Below are 24,088 nucleotides of genomic sequence, written 5' to 3'. Positions count from 1 at the left end.
GCTTGTCAAGGCTGCTTAGTCACCGTATCATGGTCTGTCTATGCACAAGCCGAAACCAAAGTCAGGTGCGCAAGGGTCGTGGAAAGAGACAAGCGAAATCGCTTTCGGAGTGCCGAACGGCTGGCGATTGGTTCCTCTTCACAGACATGGTGTGCATATAATGACAACTATGCTCGGCGGCATTGAACTACTTTGAGTGATTGATGTCAGTTGAATTGAAGATCGATCGTGATGATTATATGCACAGTGAAACCATGTAAAGAATACCATATGAGAAAGCCCTTACTGCTGTCTTGCCCAATCCACCTGTTCCCCACTTCGAGATGACACACCAATGGGCTTCCATCATTGTGTTCCCTTGCCCCAGACTTCCATACACCTCTTCTCAAACGCCTCAACCATCTTATCCGCAACTTTCGGCAAGACCGCCTGACTCGCGATCCGATGCAATGGGTTCAAGAAAGCAAAAGCCAGATCAATCGTGAGTAACGTTGGACCGACGTTTGGATCGGTAGGTGCGGTGGAATTGGGAAGGCGGGTGGTTGATGGTGATTGAGTGTGAGCGGACGAGGTGGACGGGTGAGGAGAGAGGGAAGAGGCGGGAGTGAACGACCAGGTGGTGATGAGGGATTTGAAGATAGGTGTTTGGTTTGAGGCGGTTGCCTATGTAATACCGAGTCAGCTCCTTCGATGCTTTCAGGTTGTGAACCTCGTCCCGTTCAGTCTCGATCTGCCCGCTGATGACTTTCCGGATCGTGGTCGTAGAGACGCAATTGTCACTCACAGTGACACTTTCAAAGGGCTTCCCTACAACCTTGCTCACATATCGCTCTTCCAGACCTCCAAACCCAACCGCCAATTCTGCTCTTACTTCAAACGGCTCAGATCCAGGCTTCCAATCTGACCATTTTTGAGGAGCATGACCGTCTGCTGAGGGAGGGTGAAGGACTGTGGAAGAAGTGCAGAATGGGATGAAGGAGGAATACGAGGGGACATCGGCAATGAGGGAGTAGAGTTGAGCTTGTGAGTAGCTGTATTGAACATGAGTCACATTAGCTTCTAGCTTGGAACTAACATGTCGCATGGTTACGACAAGTCACCATACGAGACGCGTGTAGCTCCATCTCCATCTCCGAGAACTCACGGCAAGATCTTCCTGGCATAAAACTTTTGTTGTTCCCCATCCCCTTCAACCCCGTCTTGTCCCGGTACCAAACTTGCAAGCTTTGTAAGATCGGGAAGGGAGAAGAATGTTCGCCTCGCTTGTTGTACTTGTAGTGGTTGTCTGATCGGGCGAGAAATAGCCGAGGAGGAAGGTGTGGATGAAAAGGAGGAGATCGGGGATCGAGTGGATAGTGAGCGGCGGGAGAGCGGTGTCACACGACTTGAAGCTCGTATGGATGTTTGGACGGTCCGCAGGATCGCTTGTGCGTTCGATGAGGATGAGGGGTAAGACATCGTGGTACTAGAAAACCGTCGTCGATATCAAGATTGTGAACGAAACGGAAGGAAATCGAGTGTGAAGATGCAATTGCGAAACAAGGAAATTAGGATGTGCCGGTGGTTTGAGTTTATAGCGTCATGTTATCTTTCTCGTCATCGTTTCATCATATCGACATACATCTATTTCACCATTCTTTATTGCTGCAGTGAGCATGATAGATGATAGCTGCTGAGCTAAACTCGCCACCGAAGCTATTCTCATGCATAGTGCTATCCGAGGCCCGGCCGATCGATAATGAGCTCACGCCGTTCATAATTCATCTCTGAATCTTCGTTTCTGCTCTACGACAATGTCCACCACGTCCGGAGCGAGATAAGCCATATTCGGTCCACCCCACTCATGTGCCGGGAGATCCGTTCTCTTCTCATAGATCTCCGCACTGGGTGAATGGTCCTTCAACTCCTCTTTGACCTTCTCCACCTCTTCCATCACACGTAGCAGGTTCCCACCCATCACTCCTTCGATCTCACTCTCGTTCCATCCTCTGTGGAGTAGTTCTTGGATAAGGTTGGGCCACTTAGATACGTCTTCCATACCTTTGACAGCGAGGGAGATACCGTTGAAATCTGATCCAAGGCCGACGTGGGATTTGCCGACGATCGAGGCGATGTGTTCGATGTGATCTACAACACGGGCGACGGTGGCGTTGGACGGGTCGATAAACGTAGAGAAGAGAACGGAGAGACTAGCAAGGATGTTAGTGCTACATCTGAGCATACAATTACAATGGGGATCAGACGAGGTGACCATGGCTTACACGATACCGTTGTTCTTATCGGGACCATCTCCTATGAGCTCCAAGATATCATCCGGTACATTCCTAGGATGATTGTGTACTGCTCTTGCACCCGAATGTGTCCAGACTACAGGGGCGACACTGTGCCTAATTGCGTCTCGAGCAGTTTGGTCAGAAGTGTGTGAGAGATCTACCATCACACCTAAGCGGTTAAGCTCCTTCACCAAGGTCACACCCCAAGGTGTAAGACCGTTTCCTGGGTGTACGGGAGGGATCGTAGAACCTGTTGTGCCGGCACCACCACCGTTGGAAGAGGCGAAGGACTATGCGAGCGAGTAGATCACGTTAGCGGCGGATTGACCATAGATCGGGACGGCACTCACGGAATGACAGACATGGGTCAAAGTCACGTATCTCACTCCGAGCTCGGCGTACATTCTCAGCGTGCTCAGTGAATTGGAGAGCCCATGTGTGCTAGTAAACATCATATCAGTCCAGGGACATGAGAGTTGAGCATCAAGTGAGAAGATCACTCACCCCTCAAGACCCATCAAGATTGCCAGCTTCCCATCTGAGAACGCCTTTCGCACATCATCTGCTGTTCTAGCTGCTGTCAAGAGCTTGGTCCAGTATTAGCACAAAGTTCAACATAATAGACTCATACTAGACGTCTGGACTCACTGAGGGATAGTACGCCAGGGTGTTTTTGACCAAATCGATTGACTCGAGAACGTGTTGAACGGTCTGAAGCGAATCAGCGGGAGTCTTTGCAAGTCAAGCACTCTCCCGCACTCACCTCTGTCAGTCCTAGGAAGTCCGGTCCCACGTCTCTCCCGTCTATCGTTCATAGTGTCATCAGCTTGAAGGCCCGCAGATTAGACAGAATGTCATATCACTTACATGCACCAGGGCACGGTGCATTGGCTGTGAAGAACGCTCCAGCCAAACCACCCTTCTTCGCACGGGGAATATCAAAATGACCAGGATGGGAGATGTTCAGTCGCGGAATCGCGTCCATCGGTCGTCGATTTATCGTCCGCATCGTCGCTGGCAGATCGATATGCGTGTCGATCAACGGGTATCTTGCGAGTAATTCTCGGGAACGAGCTTCGAGGTGAGGGTGAAGCGGGACATAGTCGTCTGCGGTTAGGGGTGTTTGAGAGGAGGAGGCGAGGATGGCGCCGCTGACGAGACTACCGAGCAAGAAAGTGAGTTGGGTGAATTTCATCTTGTTCGGGCTGTAGTGATCTGTGAGGTGATCTTGTTCTCGGGTGCTACCTTGATTAGTGAAGATCCCTCGTCGAAAGTCAAGCAGACGCAATTGTGGTAGTAGCAATGATACAAATGGGCAACTGGACTACACATACTGTGCAACACCACCATATCACGGGTACTCAAGGCAAGTTGGCCGACCCGAGTCTAGAGAATTGTGTCCACTTTCCAGCTCTGACCCTTGTCCGATGCTCTAGTACCCGTCGTCCACCATCGGCCGTATCCGTATCCGATATCCAAAGGATCGCATTAAGCTTGTCTTGCTAGACAAGGCACTTTTCCCTTGGACAACACAGTAGTCAATCAATTCCGACAGCGCTCGCTCAAGTCCGAAGCCGAAAGGACATTACGATTGGCTGTGCCTTGATCGGCTAACGAGATAAGCAATCGCCCAAACGGCCAACCTAGACTTGGGTCGCCCGACGCAAGGATAGGTCTTGACCTAGCTGAGCCGTTCTCACCTCTGCAGGTGGATGGCAAGAGTGCGGCCAGCTTCCGACGTGCCCCGTTGGGCCAGGAGTCTGCGAAAGGTCTTATCACAAGAATGGAACTTGCTCCGCTGAACGGATGAGAAAAGCGAGGAGATATATATGGTCATACGATCATCCGAAGCTACATTACTAGTACCCTTCATCCTTAAACACCTTTGCTAAACTCTCGCCTCCAGTTGACCGTCATTCTTGAATTGAATCAACGCAAGGACGACGCGCCATGTCCTCGTCTATCTCAACGCTGGATGACAAACTATCCCTATCAGGCTCCAACGTCAATGTCAAGACAGAAGCAGTCGCTATCCCAAATCTCGACACGATCGCCGAAACCGAAGATGCTGAAGCCTTCTTGGCCTCTCATGCAGTCGAGACTTACACCGAGGAATCGAACAAGAAGCTGCTAAGACGTATCGATATGTACTTGATGCCCTTGATGTGTGTCTCGTATTGTATTCAGTACATAGATAAGAGCGCATTGGCATATGCGGCGGTCTTTGATTTGAAGAAGGATCTAGGATTAAAGGGGCAAGAGTATTCGTTGCTCACTTCTCTGTTCTACATCGGTGAGTATCTCGTATGCAGTAACCTTGAGACACACGATCATGTTAGGATGTAGCTGACTTCTAACGAACGTTGTAGGCTACCTCGTCGCTGAATACCCTCAAGCGTGGATCTCGCAGCGTGTTCACATCGGTCGATTTCTCGGAAGTAAGTTGGACTTCCGGAAGTCATGCGAACCCATACATTTATTGCAAAGACTGATTATAATCTGCGTTTCAGTAATCATGGCTATATGGGGTGTGATCCTCGGTTGTACGGCCGCCACCCACAAATACGCCGACATAGCAGCCGTCCGTTTCTTCCAAGGTATATTCGAATCGGCCCTCACACCGGCCTACATCATCGTGACGGGTATGTGGTATACGAGGAAAGAACAGCCATTCAGAATTGGAATTTGGTACTCGATGAATGGGATAGGAAATTCTATAGGAGCTCTGATCTCCTATGGAATGGGATTGATCGATGGCAAGGTGTGTTCGAGATTCCGTTTCCATCACATCGTGAAGCTTTTACTGATAGTTGAGTGAACCTGCTGCAGCTCGACTCGTGGAGATACATCTTCCTCATTGAAGCGGCTATGACCCTTATTTGGGCCGTCGTGGTCTTCACCATGTTTCCCTCCTCGCCTATGAGGGTGAGATGGTTAACCGATGCGCAGAAAGCACAAGCGGTCGAAAGAGTACGATCGAATCGAACAGGTATTATCAATAGGAAGTGGAAGTGGGATCAGGTCATCGAGGTGTGTACTGTATGGACGTCTCAACCGTGTAAGAATACCACGACTGATATATCTCGCGGCTGCAGGCTCTCGATCCTCGTGTCGACCCAAGCGGTTGGATCATCTTCTTCGCGTGTATCTTGAACGAGATCATCAACGGTGGTGTCAGCACCTACAAAGGTCTCGTCATCAAGTCCATCGGCTGGAACGATCTCCAATCGGCATTGGTAAGTAACCAGATAGACCAACGGCAAGACCCTAGTGCTGATCCCCCGTCTTTGCAGTTCGGTATAGCTTACGGTGCAGCCGTAACAATCGAGATTTCATCCTGTGGATATCTCGCTATGCGACTCAAGAACTCCCGACACTGGATGATGATCATCTATCTCATCCCTTCTGCGATCGGCATGATCCTCCAGATCACACTACCAGCCTCAAACAAAGCTGGAAAGACCATCGGTGTCCTTCTTATGCCTTCGTTCGTGGGATCGTTGGCGCTTTGTATGGGTATTCCGGCACAGAACACCGCAGGATATACGAAGAGATCGGTTGTGGTCGGTTTAGCCTTTTTGGGCTACTGTGTAGGCAATATCCTTGGACCGCTGTAAGTCAACACATATCGATACCAAACAGTGTCGATCCCATAACAGAACCATAGCTGATCTTTACTGTGCTGCGCGTTCTAGAGCATGGGTTTCCGGTCAAAAACCCGCCTACATATCAGGCTACGTCACCTGTCTCGCCTGTATGGCAGGCCAGGTCATCCTCTTCGGCTTGTTGAGATGGTACTACTGGAACGAGAACAGGAAACGTGATGCGGCAGTCTTGGCGGGTCAAGCCCCAGAGGCCATGTCGAGCGGGGACGAGTTCGCGGATCTTACGGATAAGCAGGACCTCAAGTTCCGTTATACTCTCTGAGATTGTTCCCACGTCATTCTCTGTCGGCTCGGCTACGATGACGATCGAAGGAAAAGTTGGGGTTGTGACTTGAGTTGTCGGACTGCCGGCGCGATTAGATGTCATTGTATGGTTAACTGTGTTCCGTCTCGCTATATGAATTGCAGTTGGTTTTGATCATCTTCGGTACAGCGTGTGGAGATGATGTGAGAATGGTCACGTCGCCATCATATCTCCCATCGTCTAGGGGAGCCAGTCACCCATTTAAACCACCAAAGCTCCCATGGTCCCCACCCAGATTCAAGGCCCATGACCAATCTCCTGCGAATAGTGGCGTTTCACCAAACAGTTGTCCAAAGTTCGAAAACCCGTTCCCTGCACACACGAATCAGTCTACTACAGCACCGCGAATCGTAAGAGCAGGTGTCTAGCTCACCTGGTACAGCTTGAGCCATCTGGTGTGTTTCATGACCGACTAAAGTCGCTAGAGAGGGAAGCACCGATGCACAAGATCGCAATAGATCATCGCCCCTTGTCATAGCCGTCTCTGCTAATTCCCAAGCATACACCGATCCTGCTTGACGAAGGTTGGTCACGAGGCGATTGACGAGAGATAAGGAACGGATAGGCCAGCTCTCCAACTTGGGTATGTAGGCTGATCGCAGATCTGATTGACGATTCTGTTGGACATGGACTCGAACCGCTATGCGGAGAAGTAGACCGAGACATGTCGAGATGAGGAAAGAACAGTCTACAGACATGTGTCAATATACGATTTGAGCAGCGAAGCCTGGGTCGTCACATACGAGGTAGCCAGAACGAATTGTAGTCTCTTTCTGGACGGAGAACCTCCATGAACGCCACAAAATCCTCGCATAGTTTCAATGCGACATCGATCGATTGAGCTTCTGCGCCGGTAATCTGTCCATGCTCTTGGTGTGAAGTGAAGTAGAGCCGCGCGACCAGGACTCTCACGCCAAGGAAAGTGAGCTGGAAGCAGACTGCGGACAGGATGACGTTGGTTGCAGCTATCAGACATGACTCTTGTAACATAGTAAAAGGCCACTCACGAATACCCGGCGCAACAATGGTCGCTGATTCCATCCTAGCGTTCACTCTCAAGCGGGTCGGAGTTCGAGCTTGCAACGCGTCCAGCTCCGAACTCAACTGCCTCAAATCCTCAGCTGTCGCAGCACTCGTCCTCCGTTGTGCTTCTTGAGAATAGAACTTGTCCAACATGTTTTCAATTACCAAAGCGATCTCACAATGACCGATGAACGAGGCCATTGAGTCTTCGGCAAGGGAATCTTCTTCTGGCTGCGTACTGGAGAACTCTCCCCAGTCTGTGTCGTCTAGAGTGGGTAAAGGGACGGATCGGTTGATCTTCTGTATCCTGGTATCGGGAATCAGCCATGGACCACATGCTACGCAACGTGAAACTTACAAACTCGGTCGTCCATGTATCATAGCAATCCTGGAGGAAATGTCAATCACCTAGACCTAACCAAAGAAATTGCTGACTTACCACTTATCCATGATGAGCAGCGCCCACCATACCCTCTTTCTGACCGATCTTTCCCAGCGGGGCAGCCTCCAATCCGAGCAGTCCAGATGTAGACCGATCATGTGGGCGATCGACACAGATCTGGCCAACGACATGGCATTCACTGCGTGAGCTTGGCTCGGTCGAGTAGTGAGACTAATGATTGCCAGTTGAAGCGTTTGCAATCGGGGCTGGAGGGTGAGCGAGATCTGATCAGCTGCATTCGTGACAACCAGCCTGGAATGACCACTTACCTGCCTGTACTCCTCATCTTCTGCTGCAACAACCTCCTTCCAGATCCCTTTGAACAGATGTTTCACTGCCGGCTCGTATTCTATCGAATGTCCCATGATCCCACAGAGTAGAGCATGCGGTAATGGACCAGCCTCTCTCTGACTATTACAGGCAGCTATGAGACGCATAGTGTTTAGAATCGGAAATGCAGGAAGTGTGACTTGGATGAACCTTACGTAGAACATGCATATCAGCTCACTTCAACAGTGCTTTGAGCTTTGAGGACAACTTGGACGTACTTCTGCATCAGGGCTTCTGGCCATCCTGTACCCAACATCGAACAAACTCGCTCAAAGATCGTCGCACTGCCCGTCATCCCCTTTCCGTAAACGAATGCCGGACTCTTGACAAAGAAAACATGAGTGCGTGGATCTTTCGAGACCTGTCTGAAAGGGGAGTTGGTGCTATCGGCCGTTGTCTGTGCTTGCGTTGTGTCCATGAGCAAGGTTAGATCTTGCATCGCTGATGAGCCGAGGAAGTGGGACTCTTCAAGATCGTTCGTCTGTAGGTCGAGGGAATCATGCCATTCTTCTGTCTCGTCAAGCTGTTCCTGTGTAGTCTCCTACATCAGATTTTAGGACAAAAGGCGATTGAGGAATTAGCTTACTTCAAAGCTTTCGGTCTCGTTGAATATGGCCAAGATGGGTCGTGGTGATCTATACCCTTTGTCTTCGCCACTTGCCCTCTACCATTACCATTGGAAGACATTAGTGGTGGCCTCCTCACATTCCGTTCGTGTCACTTACTGGAGTCGCAGACCCACTCGCGCTCGCAGTTACCCAGGAACGACTACTGTCACCGAGCGGCTCAGCTCCTTCCACCGTAGATACTGACTCCGAGGGAGCATCCCGTTGTTCCCTTTGGCTCTCAGATGACCTGATCCGATTCCTTGTCCGTGGAGGCATATCGAACGTACATCTCACTTTCTGTCGCTTGCAATAATCGCATGGTTGACCTCGGACGGCAATGATGCATGAGTGTTTACGCTTACGACATGCATCGCAAGGTCTGTCTTTGCGTGATCGAGGAGGTCGGAGATTGAGCAGGGTGGTTTTGGTGCTGTTGCCAAGGGATGAAGAGGAAGAGGGGTTTTTGGTTGGATGGGTGGAGGTTGTGGGAATTATCCTGTTGTGCCGGACAGAGGTCTGAGGAGACGTGGACATGGCGCATCAAGGACGGTAGTGTATTCAGAGAGCTCAGAAAAGGCAGTTGAGGAATGAGAAGATGTGCGAATAGAAGGGTTAATTAGAGAGATGAGATAGTTGGGCGACTTCGGGTTAGATAACGCAAGAGATACCCGATAGAACCCTTGTCCGACCCGATATTCACCCTTCTTTCCGTCGATACGTTCAAATCATTGCTTGAACATGCATACCGCCGGCTCGTGCTCAGTGTCTGGCTTAGCTTGCAGTCATTGAGGCTGGTGGGATCGTATCCCGTCATGAATGTAACAATGCATACTCTGGTCAAATCCATATTTTCAGCAGTACCCAGCTCTAAGGGTAAGTCTCCTCCGGCATCCTGATACCATCATTGATACCGGCGTTCTACGATTGGAGGGGTCAATTCTCAAATCAGTACCACAACAGATGCTTCTGCTGAGTGTCGAGAAGCTGCTCACCATCAACCTTCCGCCATCGACTGTGATGACTGCGTTATCCATATAACTTCCAGCCGCACTGGCGAGCAACAGCGCAGGACCGACAATCTCATGCTTCAATCCAGGTCGACCTGTAGAACGAGCATCAGTCTAGAGCTATCTTTCCCAGTTTCTACGTAGAAACTCCACGTACCAAGGGGCGACCTCAAAGCTGCTTTGTGAGCGGGAGGGTGCAAGACCCTCTGACCATCTTCGCCGACTTTCGAGGTAATCTCACTCGGGAATGCACCGGGAAGAATGGAGTTTACACGAATCTTGAGGCTAGAGGGTAGGATCGTTAGTCTCACGCAGATAAAAGCGATAGGCGACTCACGGAGAAAGACGACCAGCAAGCATTTCGGCGAGGTGCAGAGCTGTACTTCACGTTCAGCGAGATCCTTACTCATTCCTGTTGGCGCAACTTACTTGCTGCCTGAGAAGTGATCTTGTGTCAGCTTACATCGGAGACCAGGTTGTATATATGACTCACCTTTGAAACACCATATGTCAAACTCGACACGGATCTGGATCGAGCGGTACGTCAGTCAAACTCAGACTTGTCAACCGAAGTCCTCACCTTTGGTTGGCGAAAGCCGCAACAGATCCAATGACGATGACGCTCTTCGTCTCCGACTTTCGGAGGAGAGGGATGAAGCCGGCAGTCATGAAGTATACACCGTTGACATTAGCTAGAGTTGGTGGATGTCAGCTGATGTACGTCCATAAAAAGGGCAGTGGGAAGCAGCTGAACTCACTGGCGTGGGTAACGTTCCAGTCGTCGCTGAAAGAAAGGTGATATATCAGTGCGCATTACTTATACACCATTGTAACAGACACCCACTCGTCCACTCCATCCCACATCAGCTTCTCCACAGCGTCGGCTGCAGATGACAGGAGCATCAACAACTTGTCTGATCTCTAGGATAACGATCACGCTCACGATCATTGTGATCCTTGATAGGGTTCTTCCACGGTCGTTGAGCGCCGGCATTGTTGACCAGCACATCGACCTAAACACACCCACACCCAAAGTAGGTAAGACTGAGTGGTATAAGATTACAAGCAAAGCCACTCACCACAGACTCTCGCTCTGAAACCGCATCGACAATCTTCTTCGCTCCTTCTTTGGTGGACACATCTCCTTGGACACTGCGGTACGTGCGTACAACCATTAGTTCCCGCACAATTGTACAACATGAAGCAAATGATGATCTTGGGTAGCATGGTACTCACGAGTACACTTCCCCTCCGTTAGCCTTGAATGCTTCGAGCTCCCTCACAGCGTTGTCCAAGACATCTGCCCTTCGACCGGTGATATACACTTTTGCACCGTTTGTCACGAATCCTTCTGCCATGTAACGTCCCAAGCCCGTACCGCCTCCAGTGATCACGATGACCTGTTGAATTCCGTTCAGCAAGTATGCCTGGTACAGGAACGGTTAGAGGTGACATGACGTACCTTGCCCCTGACGGAGAAGAGGTCATTGGCGTTGAGGGGGACTTCAACAGACATGATGTGTTATAGCGTCAGAGCGGTAGTATGGAAATGCGAAGCATGAGAAGAAGAGGTTGAACCCATCATCCTATATAGTCGAGTAAGTTGGATGATGGACTGTGCATGTAGTCTAGGACAATGTTGGTTGTGTTCTAAAAATGAACATTGAGTGAACCGTGAAATTACATCCGAAGACCGGAACTCCGAGAACAATGATAATGACAACGTTGACGGCGATGCACAGATCCCTGGCGAACGGGGATGAAGGGATCTCGATCACCATTTTCGATGCGGTGTGGAAGCTTCGCCTACAGGGGTCAGTAGAATTCCGGCGAGGGGGTGAGAGGGAAGGGAAAGTGATATGATAGCGCATGTGAAGAGCTTATCGCCTTGGGGTAAACTTGCGCGAGATGGGATCGGAACCCCGATGAACACAACATATTCTCATATACCATGATCAAATACAACATGTATCGACGAGACTCTTCTCACGGACCAGCATCTTGAGCAGATCGACAGTAGGACAGGTGAGTATAGCATCCATATCTTTGAAGGCCTTGATCGCATGCTTATCAAGACCTTCGGTTGGCATTGGGTTTAATGTAGAGAAGAGAAAAGATGAGCTTGCTATTCGACGGTTCACAGCATGTATCGCTTTCCAACGTGAGGTGCAGTATCGATACTCGTTGATGTTTGAGGTCGTGCACCCCGCCATCTCGACTTCGACTTGGTTGACAGCAGAGCCTTATGCATGATTCCAACATGCATCGTGCTCACTTGCCCTTCTTCCCCACTCTCCCCCACTTTGGTCCGGGTCGGTTGTTCACTTCGGGTGGAGGAGATACGAATTGACCGACAAGCAAAGATAGATAACAAGATGCATCTCACATATCCATTTCAATCTTCAAACTCTCTTCATCTCATTCACGCAGCGTAAGATTCCGATCAGATCAATCAAACACACCCATACATACATAGAAGCAACACCGAATTCATCATGTCCACATTCACGCCCTTATCGCTCTATTCCCTCCCGTCCAAATCGGCCCTGGTGGACCAATTTGTTGGACAACCAATCTCCTCACTCCGAACACCGGCATTGATTGTCGATCGGACAAAGTTCAAAAACAATTGTGAGAAGGTAACGGGGGAGGCGAAGAAGCGTGGTATGAATTTCAGAGTACACGTGAAGAGTGAGTCGGAATTACTCAAGTTCGCTCGAAGATCACAGTACTCATACTGTCCGTCCCGCTGCGTAACCACTGGGCAGACAGTGTGAACGAGACCAACAACGCTGACCTTTGTATACTTCCAATAGCCCACAAGACAATCGAGGGGACGAGGATGCAGGTAGAAGCTGCAGGTGGGGCAAAAGCCACCATCACATCAACGATGGTGGAGCTATGGCAGATCATCGAGGGCGGTTTGGTCGAAGAGGGATTGGTGGACGATGTGAGTATGATTTCGACCCCAGCCCAGCCCTTTCGACGTGGGCTCTTTGCTGTAGCTGAAACTCACACCGACGTCCGTTCATGGCCCACTTGAGCTGACTTGCACGTCTGTCTAGATCCTGTACAGCATGCCAGTGTCAGCAGACAAGATGGAAGATCTCAACTCTGCCCAAGAAAAGATCGGCTCAAAAGGCACGATCAGGTTGATGGTCGATCATCCGAAACAGATCGAAGAGCTAGGGAAGTTCAATGATAGAGTTGGGAGGAAAGAGAAGTGGTCGGTGTTCGTCAAGGTTGATGGAGGTGGGAGGTGAGTCTCCCTTCATCTCATATCTACCATGGGAGCCGAGTGTCGCAGGAGTTGAGGATGCATCATTATCCCAGCGAGGGGAAGCTTAAAGTCGGTTAAGGGGAAGGTGGTGATATGACGTAGGATTTAGCTGATCTAATAGTCAACAGACGAGCAGGCGTGCCCCCTACAAGTCAACAGATGAAGGATATCATCGGAGCAATCGTCGCCTCCAAGCATGTTGAGATTTATGGATTCTATTCACGTAAGTATTTTTCACTCTAAATATACCACTGTTCGAAGACAAGGTATCTCTGAATTCAAGCTGACTATTATACGGCTTGTTTCTAGACTTCGGACAGTCCTATGCTTCCGACTCCCTATCTAAAGGATCTTCTTACTTCGCCGGCGAGATAGACTGTGTTCAGTCTGCCGCCAAAATTGCACGAAGTCTAGGCGCTGAGGGTAAATGGGTATTGTCGGTGGGTGCGACACCTACTGCTCATGCGGCTGTGAGAGAGGTTGTGCAGTCTCATGGAGGTCTGGAGGGAGAGCTTGAACTGTGAGTGTGCACTATCCTTCCGTTTCCTACAGCTCCTCCCGTGTATCTCTGCCCGGCCGGTCTGGCATCGGGACCATATTCAATCAAGGGCGAGGAGCTGATTCGCGAACTTACCCTGCTCAGCCACGCCGGATGTTACTGCATGTGCGATCTGCAACAACACGCCACATCTCTGATCACTACCTCCAATCTCGCCATTACCGTCCTCGCTCGGGTAGTCTCCACATATCCCCATCGAGACGAAGCGATGTGCGATGCTGGTGCGCTTGCCGTGTCAAAAGACACAGGTCGATATCCAGGATTCGGGAGAGTCGTCTCACCTCCCAAAGCGAGAGGTTGGGATCTAGGTCGGATCAGTCAAGAACATGGTACTTTAGTGAAAAGGCCACAAGGCGACGAAACTGAGTTTAGCGAAAATCTCGATGGCGAGGGTGGACCGGAGATAGGAGATTTGGTAGAGATTGTACCGCAACATGCGTGTTTGGTCTGTGCAAATTTCCCTTGGTTCTATGTGGTGGAAGATGGAAGGAAGGAAGTTGTCGATGTTTGGGTACCCTGGAGAGGGTGGTAGAGGTCGTAATTATGGTTCGAAAGCACGGAACACCTGTGAGATTGAACGGAAAGAAAGAGGATGGACATGCATTGGGATATCAAGTACCGATAGCAAAAGAAGGGCTCTCACTGAGACCGTCTTACTAACATTCATTCAGCAACCAGATACCGTACAAAATCCGATGTGCATTCTAGTCTACAATCTTCCGTGATGTGAATGCTTTCCCGCTCAATCCTTGACGACAGGAGTCAGTGCCATCATGCTGATCAACTCGAAGACCTGCGGCGTGGAAAAGGGTGGTATGTCAGCAATCTCTCGGCTATGCCAGGCGATAATCACCACGCTCACCATTCCAGCGGCAGCAATTTGAGTGATCTCCGCCCTGCACACGGTCGCAAGTAGTAAATTAGCGATGAATCAAAGCTTGTGTGACAGTATTGCGAAGACATAATTGTACTGACTGATCATCGTACGCCGGAGCGACTTCAACGACGTCTGCGCCTACGATCTTGAGGTCTTTGAGTCCGTGAAGGATTTTGATCATCTCCCTAGTTGTCCAGCCGCCTGATCGCACCGAGCAACAACATGTTAAGCACAACTACATTAGTCCGACATTCAACTCTGCTTTGATATCACATACCGATTTCAGGTGTTCCCGTTGCAGGCTAAAAAGCCCACTCCTAACATTAGTGGTGTTCATATCAGGTGACAGGTTACGAATAGGGTATTGGGTGACGAGACACTTACAGCAAAAGCAGGATCTAGGGTATCGATATCGATCGTAAGATAAACCGGATTCGTGCCTACTCTATCTTTGATGCGCTGAATCACTCCTCTCCATCCGATATCTTCAATCTCGTCAGCGAGGACTGTCGTGAAGTTCGTCTCGAGGTCGGAAGGGATATCGCAGTTCGCTCGAATACTGGGTAGGTAGGAGGCTGTTCAATCAATCGGTAACACTAGACGTCGGAGCGCAGCCTGAGGGTGGGTCAAAGGGTGCATATGGTGAGGTGGAGAGGGCTCACTCACCCGGCATGGATATTGGTTTCGCTCATCAACCCCTCTTTCCAAGCAAAGTAGAAGTAGTCCTAACAACATACAACACTGTCAGCGACGAGGGACTGACTGACAGTCATAACACAACACTCACTCCATGGGTCAAAGTACCTCCATCTGGATGACGGCTATCGCAATGACTATCAAAGTGAATCACCGAGATTGGACCATACACATCCTTCAGCGCCCGTAAAGCGGGCAAGACGATCCTATGGAACGAAGCGGAACGAGAACATCAGTTCTCCAAACTCATCGCCGAGGAAGATTTGATACAGTCTCGACTCACGTATGATCACCACCTAACATTACAACCCTCGGATGATGTTTCCCATCCAGAGCTAAACTGGTCTGATCATCTTGGAACGAGGTGTGTACAGTCCTGTTGAGGAGAGTACGATAATCCGCTTCGAGCGTGGCGAGAGCGAGATCGTTAGAGTAGAATGTCATCCTGGAATCGCCACAATCGACTGAATAAGTATGTCAGCGCAACAGAACGTCTTATAAGTATCGCTCCAAATTGTGAAAAACAACATGCCAACGAGGCGTTGCAGACTTTGGCTCTGAGTGAGGAGGATGCGAGCAGCCCACTCACCAATCTTGTACTCTGCGAAAGCGTTATTCCCCATCAATCTATTACCCCCACCTATCCTTTGTGCACCATTCCGGATTCCACCAGGACCGAAACGAGCACCAGGTCTCCACGAAGTGGCAGTATCGAAGGGTGCGCCGAGGATTGCTATGTCGAAGAGGGTCGTATTATCCGCTGTCATACATCGTACGGGCTGTAAGATCCCCGATTTCCGCTTCAGCGGACACTCGCAGATGAGAGCGCCGGGAAGTAATATAGGAACGGTGAGGAACAGCGGTGGCGGAGTCAACACTCACTTGTGCATGAGCAAAAGTCTTCAGTCCCCAATAAGCATTCTCCGAAGCCCAAGGCGGGACTGTACGTCACATCTGCTTAGTCACTGCACTAGGTTGTCAAGTTGTGCGACACAACCCACAAGGTGATGATCTCCCTTCGTCCGAGGCATAGCTTGCAGCCCTTAATGGGTCCTCAAACCCATACGCTACTTTTGCAGGTCGACCTCTATAGCCCGCCGGGGGGTGTCGAGGTTCGTCGCTCCCTGATAAGTATTCAGCGTAGGTGTGTCGGAAGGGTTGTTGGACTTGCGCTTGTGGAAGTGAAGGGGTGGAAAGCACGACGGTTGGAAGTAAAGCTAACAGTGTGACCGAGAGAATGGAGAGCATCTTGTTGCGCATCAGTACGACCCAGGGGTGATGACAATCCTACAATTGAGATCCTCAGACCAGGCAAAGATCTGTCATTAACTGTCTGTGAATCTGTTTCGCAATGTATCTTCCACTGGATCCACATGGACAGGCTGATTACCGTTATCTCGGAGAAGACCGAGCGAAGAGATCAAATGCGGCTAGAGCGGTTGTGATAGTGCTGTATGGTCAATCTCTAAATGCATGATGAGCGCAACTTGAGCTCAAGATGCAGTCTGCGCAATAGATCAACAGCAGGTGAGATTCTTGATGCATATGCATAGCAAAAACGTGTTATAGGTAGAGACAAAGAGAAGATCGATGAAGACGATGGAGTACGAGCGATGCCCGAGCGGGAATCGCGTCGCGTCGCAAAAGTTGGATCATTACAAACCACCGTTCAACGATTGAAATAGCTACCTCGCTCTTTGGTCGCTAGTGTCTTCTCCAGATAGAAGGTCATTCGAGTCCTCAACGGTCATCATTCAAACAACGCAAGAAAGCGGCTGTGCTCAGTAAACAGCGATTGCGATCAATCCAAAAATGCAATCTGCCGACCCGGGTCATCTTTTCCAGACCACTCAACAAATCAAACATGCCGCAGAGAGGGAAAAGAAGTTGAAAGCAGCTGAGAAAGTTGGAGATCCAATCATCGTCACTTCCAAAGTCCTAGACCTGGTCGTGCGGGATCAGGAAGGGTGGACGGGCGAGTCGGGTTGGCAAGCTAGGAGGATTGATTTGAGGGTGAGTTGAGCCATGATGACTAACTTCAATGACCATGCTTGACTTAATACTTTCAATGTCTAAGAGGGTAGAACGTTCAGAAGCTGATCATTTTAGACAGACTGGAAAGACCTTGAAATTGTACAAGGGACATGAAGGGCCCGTGACGACTGTCGCTCTGTACGACCTCAAGCGCGAAGATGGATCTCGGTGGATCGCTCTTTTCACAGGTTCTTGGGACAAGACGATCCGTATATGGGATGCAGAGGTACGTCAGGGAGTGTCTTACCCTATCAGTAGCTATGATGTAGACTGACAGACCATATCTGATAGTCTGGCGAGCTCTTACATACCCTTGAAGGCCATACAGACTTTGTCAAATCCCTCACTGTCCTACCTACCTCCCCTCCCCTTCTCCTCTCCACATCCTCTGACAGGACATGTCGCCTGTGGGATCTGTCTTCCCTTTCTACACCAACTACAACCGCTCCGAGATCTGTGCAGACGCTCAAAGATCATACACGTCCTGTGGAATGTGCGACGTATAAAGTTGAGGTGGACGGGAATGGTAGACCAACAGGCGCATTGGGCGTCTGGACAGGAGATTCGTTAGGTATCATCAAGAAGTGGCAATTGAGAGAGGGAAAGCTGGTATTCTTGGAGGATGTGAAAGGACATGAGACGAGTGTGGCTCAGCTTTCCGTTGGTGAGGAAGGATTATGGAGTGGTGAGTTGGGCAGTTTGTCGCACTGAATTCTAGGCTTGTTTCGTTCCGCACTGCTCTGGCTAACGTTGCGATCTTCGTGTTCGCTTGCAGTGTCAATGGACAAGACTGCGATCTATCACCCCTTCGACACAGCCTCTTCATCCACCATACCTCACCCATCATATGCCAAATCGGTCCTCCCCTTACCTGAAGATTTCCCAATACCCCGAACCTATACACTCACCGGATCAGAAGATGAAGATATCAGAATATGGGATATGGAGAACGCTACTAAGCCAAAGTTGGTGGGCACCATCAGGGGCCATTGTGGCGAGGTCACGGTGATGAGAGTCTGGCTCAGGGAAGGAGAGGATGGGAAGAGGAGTTGGGGGGTGGTGACTGGGGGTTTGGATCAAACGTTGAGAAGGTGGACAGTGCAAGGTGAGTCTTATGACAATGGAAGAGAAAGTGCGAGTGCTAATCTTCCCATGTTGGCTGTTAGACATACTGAACCCGCCGGTCCTGGATTACGAGCCAGCGGAAGAGAAGGAGGATGTGGGGATGACAGAGGAAGAGGAAAGAGAATTGGCAGAACTCATGTCGGATCAGGATTAGCAGACAGTTGCGGACACATCACATTGACGTACATTGCATTGCATAGCCTCTCATACACTATAGTTCATCTTGTTGAAGCGCATCATTACTGTTTCATATGCATGGTGACTGAGTTCTATGTCTTCTTCCACTTGACCTCAGCAATCATACAGCCAGCACGTGCGGTGGAGGCACGGTCACTATTCACCAACAACGACGGTCCGTTATCTCCTCTTTCAACTTCGAACCCATTCATCACTCTTCATCACCGATCTCATCTCGAACAAACTTGCCATGTCTTCATCATCATCATCCGATCTCGAGATTCTGGCGCAGTGGAGAACTCTGGGCGCACGACATTCCGACCAAGTTGTGGAAATCGCGACGAGGGTGCTGAAAGGGAGTGTTTTGGGTGAACAAGGTGTGTAACCGTGTAATGTCGTCTCACTTCATTGTGATGTAATCCTGCTGTGCCTCCTTCCATCCCATCCGGGAATGGCTGTCGTCCTCATTTGGCCTTGTGCTGACAACTGTCATCTGGGAACAGAATGGTCGGTGCGAGAACAGCTTGCCATAGCAGCTCTAGACTTGGGTCAAATCAAACTAGCCAACGTGAGTGCTTTCTACATCCTTCGCACGCCCTGTTGCACAGTCACCCGGCTCCTACGTCTGTGCTACACATACAAACAAGGAAGACCGGCTTGCTGACCAAAGGGTTTGTTCTGCAATACAGGAACAAATCGCGATATTACATCGGAAGTTCCCTAAATCACCACGAGTCAGGATCCTCGACGGCTTGCTGCTAGAAGGGAAAGGAGACGAGAATGGTGCGAAAGCGATCTATGAGGATCTGTTAGAGGACGACGAGACCAACGTGGTGCGTAGAATTCGTTCGAGCTCAACGCGGCTCTAGCAGTTGTGGTGTAAGCTGCTCAAGATGCTGATGGTCTGGCTCTGTGAATTCTGTACATTCCCATTGTCGACCGTCCCTGTACTTTCGATGCCACCATCTACTCGTGAACTGTATCGACACTCTCCTCGTCGTTGACATATACGACTCAATAGTCCGCCTACCAACGTCTCATTGCTCTCCTCCTTCCTTCCCCATCCGAAACGATCCCCAAGCTCCTCTCTTACCTCGACACATTCTACTCCGACCCCTCAGGATGGTCCCTACTCGCTGATCTGTATGCGGAACAAGGGATGTACACCCAAAGTCTGGGAGCGTTGGGTCACTTGGCTTTGATAAATGGTTGGGACGAGGGGGTTCTAAGGAGATCTGGAGAGGTCGCTTATACAGCTGGGTGAGTGAGACTTCCATGCCTCGGTTCTCGATTTTATCTCGACGCTTTGTGGCTGTCCTGATCACCAGGAAGAGGAAAGAAGAGAGCGACAAGATCTGACGAAGGCTAGAGACGAAGTCTTGCTGATCTGATCCCTCTCCGCAATGTAGAGACTACCAACTCGCCCTGAAGCACTTCCTTCGGGCAGCAGAGATGGAAGGTGGAGAAGGTGTGAATCCGAACACGAAGAGAACAAGATCGTGGTGGGGTATCAAGCTGGTACGTTGGCGTGATTGCAAATCGCCTCCTTCTCAGCTGTATCTTTCTGTCTCCTCATGCCTCGATTGGTCTTTCCGCATGCCCCATCCCCTGTCCCTCCACCTTCTAGCCGCTGTTAGTCCAATCCATGCTGAAGTGTTAATCCACATCCCTATTTTATAGGCCGTACGACGTCTCTTGGAATCTCCGAATAGTGAAACATCAGTCCCCGACGAGTCTAGGACGACATCAAAACAGCTCAACGCGTTAGACGAGCTAGCGACTGAGAGATTACTAGCAGCTGGAGGGAAAGGTCTGGAGGTCAGGAGAAAGGTGTTAGCAGGGGGAGAGGTGTTAGTTCGGTAGCGACCGAATGCACATGCCGGGTTGTAGCGTGAGACTGAGTGGAGGAAGTGTATGACCATTCGCTCGCCGTACAGCTCTTAGGCATCTTGATCACTATGATTATGTTGTTGCGGAAGTCGAAGTGCTGTAACATCCACCCGACATCTACTGGCTAGGCCGACGCCTACGTCGTCATGCATGCATCAACGACGACGTTGCCACGATCTGCCGTGCCGATTCACTGTGGCAGGGTGTCTCTCGGCGAAGATTTGAGAGAGGTTGTCTGATCAGCTGGACGACAGTTACCGACAGACTGGTAGTTTGAGCTGGGGGGTGTACCCCAGGCTCCTCGTCATGGCGAGACTGAACTCGTACTCACTGACCGAGCAGAAACGCGAGGTGGATGCGATCCCACCTGGCGACCAGGGATAGGTTCCTTGAATCCACCTGGTGTTTACGTTCTTCCCTCGACCATAGATAACCAACTTACATCATCTCATCACATGACGTTAGACCGTCCACAAACGATCGCTCAAAATAGAACGGGCCAAATCGAAGAGAGCGAGAGAAAAAAGAGACAGATAGTCGTCTAACGTACTGTGCTGCGGACCCCGCTAATTGAACGTTATAAGCATATATTGTGCCAATACATCGGCCCGACAAGAGTTTTTCATCATGCAATCGTCATCTGATCTTGTACATGAGAGCTAAACTTGGACACCGAACCAATACCAGACCGTCGTCCTCATGCTATTGTAGTCACTGAGACATCCACTTTATCCATCCGCCCCGCGGGGGAAGGTGCGGTATAAGCAGGTAAAGTCGATTGGATATCAACGTACCGACCCACCAGACGAATCAAGACGGATCGTAGATTTATCGCACTGACGGGGATAGCGCAGTAGGTCGGCAGGACAGCAAAATACGTTACCATAGATGGATACAGTATGAAATAGCTTGTACTGAGACTCGCTTATGTCGAATCGTACTCATGCTTTCATCGAGCTTTGACTTGTGAACCCAACCTGAGTACCTGCTGTCTTGCGAATCTCACACGTATACACATGCAATATGACTGAGTTGGACAGAAAGGCGATCCCCATCTCGGAACCCGATATCAAGCCCAATGACGAGGTATTCCACCTCGAAGATGTACCGACCAAGCCTGGCGATGGTGGTATCGTCGTCCTTACAGCCGAGGAGAAGGCAAGGGTGAAACACCTTGTCAGGAGGATCGATCTGAGGATGTTAGGTATCGTACTTATGTGCGTGCAGCTTGACATCACAGTACTCGTGGTCAATCGTGATGAAAGCTGACGTTGTATTGTTTTCGAACAGGTATATCATGAACCGTTAGTCATCTGCTCAGTGAACGGTACCATTGTTTGAGGTAGTACAACGAAAACATCGTTCTGACAATGGTCACTAGAGCTCGATAGGTCGAATATGCCAGCTGCAAGGTTGAAGGGTTTCCAAAAGGACTTGAAGGTGAGCTGAGAGGAGAGAGTACGCTTTGCCAGACGGTGACTGATCATGGCATTGTGAATAGATGACAGATTCCGAATACTCCGCTGTGATCAGTATCCTCTATGTAGGGTATGTACGATAAGCCCCTCCGACCCAAATCGATCTATGCTGAAAAGTTGAATATAGGTACATCTTCGCGCAAGTGCCTAGTAATCTCCTACTCAACTATTGTGGACGACCATCGTTATACCTTCCCTTCTGGATGGTCTGCTGGGGTGTCAGTCCCCTCTTCAAACGCAAGCATCTCATACTGATGGACCCACCAGATCGTCTCCGCTTGCACTGGGATCTGTACAAGCTTCGCTGGCGCCTTTGTCTGTCGTCTCGTCCTCGGTTGGGTAGAAAGCCCCCTTTTCCCCGGGGCAATCTTCGTTCTTTCAAAATGGTACACTCGTAAAGAGCTGGCCAAGCGAGTGACGATGCTCTGTAAGTGACTGTTCACTTCTCGCTGTATCCGTTGTTCTTGTACACTATCAACGTTGAGTGTGTCTCTCTTGTGCAGGGATGGCGAATTTCATCTCCAACGCTTTGAACGGTCTGATCTCGGCTGGTATTTTGGCTGGCACAGATGGTCTTCGAGGTCATCCAGGATGGCGATGGGTTAGTATCCTCCTTTACTTGCGTTCGAAATTCGGTCCTTGACATCGACTGACGACTGACCTTCCTTTTGTGCTTGTGCACAATTATAGCTGTTCTGGATCGACGGAGCAATGACCATCTTCTTGGCCCTCTGCATGGTCTTCATCATCCCTGATTTCCCACATAACGACCGATGGCTCTCCTTTTCCGATAGAGCGTTAGCGCAAAAGAGATTGGCACTGGAGACTGGGGAAGCGGATGAAGATTCCGATATGTCGTTGTTGACGACGCTGAAGTTGGTCGTGACGGATATCAAGTGCTGGTTGGTCCTGCTCTCGGTATTTGGGCAACTGATCGCTCAGAGCTTTCAACAATTCTTCCCAACGTGAGTGGACGAGTTCGCATTTCCTTCCTAACCCTCAATTTGATTGTTATACTGTGTCCAACCCACGCGATGTACTCAATGCTGACGAGCCTGCTATCACATCAGAATCGTCGCCACACTCGGCTACGGCTCAACAGATTCGCTCCTTCTCACCTGTCCACCTTGGGTATTCGCTGGAATCGTAGCATATGTCAATGCGTATTACTCGGACAAACGAGGGAGGAGATTCGAACATCTCATCGGACCGTACTTTATCGCCCTGATCGGGTTCATCATCGCCGCGACGACGAGTGAGTTAACCGGTTCAACACTCGTTGGATAAGTTAAGACAAGTGCTTACCGAACTTGTGTGGCCTACCATTAGCCAAACCCGGTCCAAGATACGTCTCCATGTTCCTCATGTGTACTGTCAATGCAGGGTATCTGGTAAGTCGACATCGAGTACTGTACTGTATGCTACTTCGATATCCATGCTTACGCTACGGTAAACTCAGCTCAACTACCCTTGGCTGTCCGCGATCATCCCCAGACCTCCCGCCAAGCGGTAAGTGCCGGTGATGGTGTCGAACCGTGATTACCCTCTAATGGTATTCACAGTGCCGTCGCGATTGCCTTTGTGAATAGTTTGGGTAATCTCGCCACAGTGGCAGGATCGTTCATGTGAGTATAGCGTCTACCCACTCCCGTATCCCTCAGATCCTGCGGCAGATGGCCCTGACGTGAATAATCCTATGATAGCTTCCCCACCAAATGGGCGCCAAGATATTATCAGACCTGGGCGGTAATGTGCGTCGCCATCGCTTTTGCCGTGACGATGGCCCTATCGCTGCGACTCCATCTTGTCCGACTCAATAAGAAGATGGACCAAGGTAGCTATATCGACGAGAATGGTAGGATGCAAGTGGCCGCTCTTACCAACGAGGCGCTGAGTGGGAGTCAGAGGGTCGCAGAGGGGAATGTGACGGTCTGGAGGTATCAGCTTTGATCAATGGTATTTACTGTATTGCCACAGTAGCCGATATTTTGACATGAGTCCAGCGTTGCCCGTTTGTTAGGTAGCTCAGTATATCATCCATCTTAAAAAAAAGAAGCAAGTATATGCGTTGTCTACTCAAAGCCATGGAAGTGTTATCGATAATCGACATGCATCTTCCTTTCGATTGAAACATGCTATCGGTGGAGTATAATCTTACATCTGAAAATTGATGTCGGAATTTCCGATGGGCTGGTCTCGGAGTGTCCAATTCGGAGAATCCGTTCAATTCTAATTAGACCTCGGTCCACAGCGAGCTTGGAGTGACGCACCTATGATGTTCGATTGCTGTGCATGCAGTGTGTTGAGGTAGAGTGCCGAG

The 24,088-nt window shown here is 50.0% G+C and overlaps 10 protein-coding genes across 10 annotated transcripts; 5 read left to right on the top strand and 5 right to left on the bottom strand.

The window, feature by feature from the left end:
* Positions 1–345: 345 nt before the first annotated feature.
* On the bottom strand, positions 346–1,458 carry CI109_107067 (uncharacterized protein; the record flags this gene model as incomplete). The annotated part of the gene is made up of 3 exons (XM_032007596.1): positions 346–663; positions 785–1,031; positions 1,145–1,458. 3 exons carry the CDS (start codon positions 1,456–1,458, stop codon positions 346–348), a joined length of 879 nt encoding a protein of 292 aa, XP_031858135.1.
* A 295-nt stretch (positions 1,459–1,753) lies between these two features.
* CI109_107066 (uncharacterized protein) lies at positions 1,754–3,623 on the bottom strand (the record flags this gene model as incomplete). Its single annotated transcript, XM_032007595.2, has 8 exons — positions 1,754–2,189; positions 2,262–2,563; positions 2,624–2,714; positions 2,778–2,860; positions 2,922–2,984; positions 3,037–3,077; positions 3,141–3,488; positions 3,608–3,623. 8 exons carry the CDS (start codon positions 3,621–3,623, stop codon positions 1,754–1,756), a joined length of 1,380 nt encoding a protein of 459 aa, XP_031858134.2.
* Positions 3,624–4,223: 600 nt separating this feature from the next.
* Positions 4,224–6,200, top strand: CI109_107065 (uncharacterized protein; the record flags this gene model as incomplete). Its single annotated transcript, XM_032007594.1, has 7 exons — positions 4,224–4,566; positions 4,643–4,711; positions 4,784–5,034; positions 5,103–5,303; positions 5,369–5,509; positions 5,567–5,886; positions 5,969–6,200. 7 exons carry the CDS (start codon positions 4,224–4,226, stop codon positions 6,198–6,200), a joined length of 1,557 nt encoding a protein of 518 aa, XP_031858133.1.
* A 235-nt stretch (positions 6,201–6,435) lies between these two features.
* On the bottom strand, positions 6,436–8,964 carry CI109_107064 (uncharacterized protein; the record flags this gene model as incomplete). The annotated part of the gene is made up of 11 exons (XM_065967955.1): positions 6,436–6,554; positions 6,616–6,930; positions 6,986–7,180; positions 7,250–7,572; positions 7,624–7,653; positions 7,705–7,913; positions 7,977–8,187; positions 8,256–8,566; positions 8,624–8,701; positions 8,763–8,874; positions 8,933–8,964. 11 exons carry the CDS (start codon positions 8,962–8,964, stop codon positions 6,436–6,438), a joined length of 1,935 nt encoding a protein of 644 aa, XP_065824027.1.
* A 548-nt stretch (positions 8,965–9,512) lies between these two features.
* Positions 9,513–11,168, bottom strand: CI109_107063 (uncharacterized protein; the record flags this gene model as incomplete). The annotated part of the gene is made up of 13 exons (XM_032007592.1): positions 9,513–9,563; positions 9,638–9,747; positions 9,810–9,937; positions 9,990–10,029; positions 10,082–10,088; positions 10,146–10,179; positions 10,233–10,344; positions 10,411–10,436; positions 10,497–10,536; positions 10,596–10,665; positions 10,732–10,804; positions 10,889–11,052; positions 11,115–11,168. 13 exons carry the CDS (start codon positions 11,166–11,168, stop codon positions 9,513–9,515), a joined length of 909 nt encoding a protein of 302 aa, XP_031858131.1.
* Positions 11,169–12,147: 979 nt separating this feature from the next.
* Positions 12,148–14,023, top strand: CI109_107062 (uncharacterized protein; the record flags this gene model as incomplete). Its single annotated transcript, XM_032007591.1, has 6 exons — positions 12,148–12,343; positions 12,469–12,602; positions 12,718–12,911; positions 13,061–13,155; positions 13,242–13,452; positions 13,576–14,023. The coding sequence occupies 6 exons, from the start codon at positions 12,148–12,150 to the stop codon at positions 14,021–14,023; spliced, it is 1,278 nt and encodes a 425-aa protein (XP_031858130.1).
* A 210-nt stretch (positions 14,024–14,233) lies between these two features.
* Positions 14,234–16,312, bottom strand: CI109_107061 (agmatinase; the record flags this gene model as incomplete). Its single annotated transcript, XM_032007590.1, has 11 exons — positions 14,234–14,284; positions 14,354–14,387; positions 14,467–14,569; positions 14,646–14,670; positions 14,753–14,927; positions 15,035–15,093; positions 15,156–15,270; positions 15,348–15,528; positions 15,654–15,843; positions 15,947–16,005; positions 16,066–16,312. 11 exons carry the CDS (start codon positions 16,310–16,312, stop codon positions 14,234–14,236), a joined length of 1,239 nt encoding a protein of 412 aa, XP_031858129.1.
* Positions 16,313–16,876: 564 nt separating this feature from the next.
* On the top strand, positions 16,877–18,377 carry CI109_107060 (uncharacterized protein; the record flags this gene model as incomplete). The annotated part of the gene is made up of 5 exons (XM_032007589.1): positions 16,877–17,077; positions 17,178–17,324; positions 17,390–17,783; positions 17,874–18,203; positions 18,265–18,377. 5 exons carry the CDS (start codon positions 16,877–16,879, stop codon positions 18,375–18,377), a joined length of 1,185 nt encoding a protein of 394 aa, XP_031858128.1.
* Positions 18,378–18,650: 273 nt separating this feature from the next.
* CI109_107059 (uncharacterized protein) lies at positions 18,651–20,263 on the top strand (the record flags this gene model as incomplete). The annotated part of the gene is made up of 6 exons (XM_032007588.1): positions 18,651–18,777; positions 18,904–18,968; positions 19,090–19,233; positions 19,422–19,660; positions 19,810–19,918; positions 20,081–20,263. 6 exons carry the CDS (start codon positions 18,651–18,653, stop codon positions 20,261–20,263), a joined length of 867 nt encoding a protein of 288 aa, XP_031858127.1.
* A 1,050-nt stretch (positions 20,264–21,313) lies between these two features.
* CI109_107058 (uncharacterized protein) lies at positions 21,314–23,718 on the top strand (the record flags this gene model as incomplete). The annotated part of the gene is made up of 13 exons (XM_032007587.1): positions 21,314–21,507; positions 21,581–21,594; positions 21,672–21,730; positions 21,792–21,838; positions 21,896–21,986; positions 22,036–22,195; positions 22,272–22,369; positions 22,459–22,733; positions 22,839–23,023; positions 23,098–23,159; positions 23,228–23,277; positions 23,331–23,393; positions 23,472–23,718. 13 exons carry the CDS (start codon positions 21,314–21,316, stop codon positions 23,716–23,718), a joined length of 1,545 nt encoding a protein of 514 aa, XP_031858126.1.
* Between the last annotated feature and the right edge of the window lie 370 nt (positions 23,719–24,088).

This window comes from Kwoniella shandongensis, chromosome 13, assembly GCF_008629635.2.
Source record: "Kwoniella shandongensis chromosome 13, complete sequence".
NCBI classification, from domain to species: Eukaryota; Fungi; Basidiomycota; class Tremellomycetes; order Tremellales; family Cryptococcaceae; genus Kwoniella; species Kwoniella shandongensis.
The sequence above is the reverse complement of the archived record's forward strand: the minus strand, read 5'-3'. Positions and strand labels throughout refer to the sequence as shown.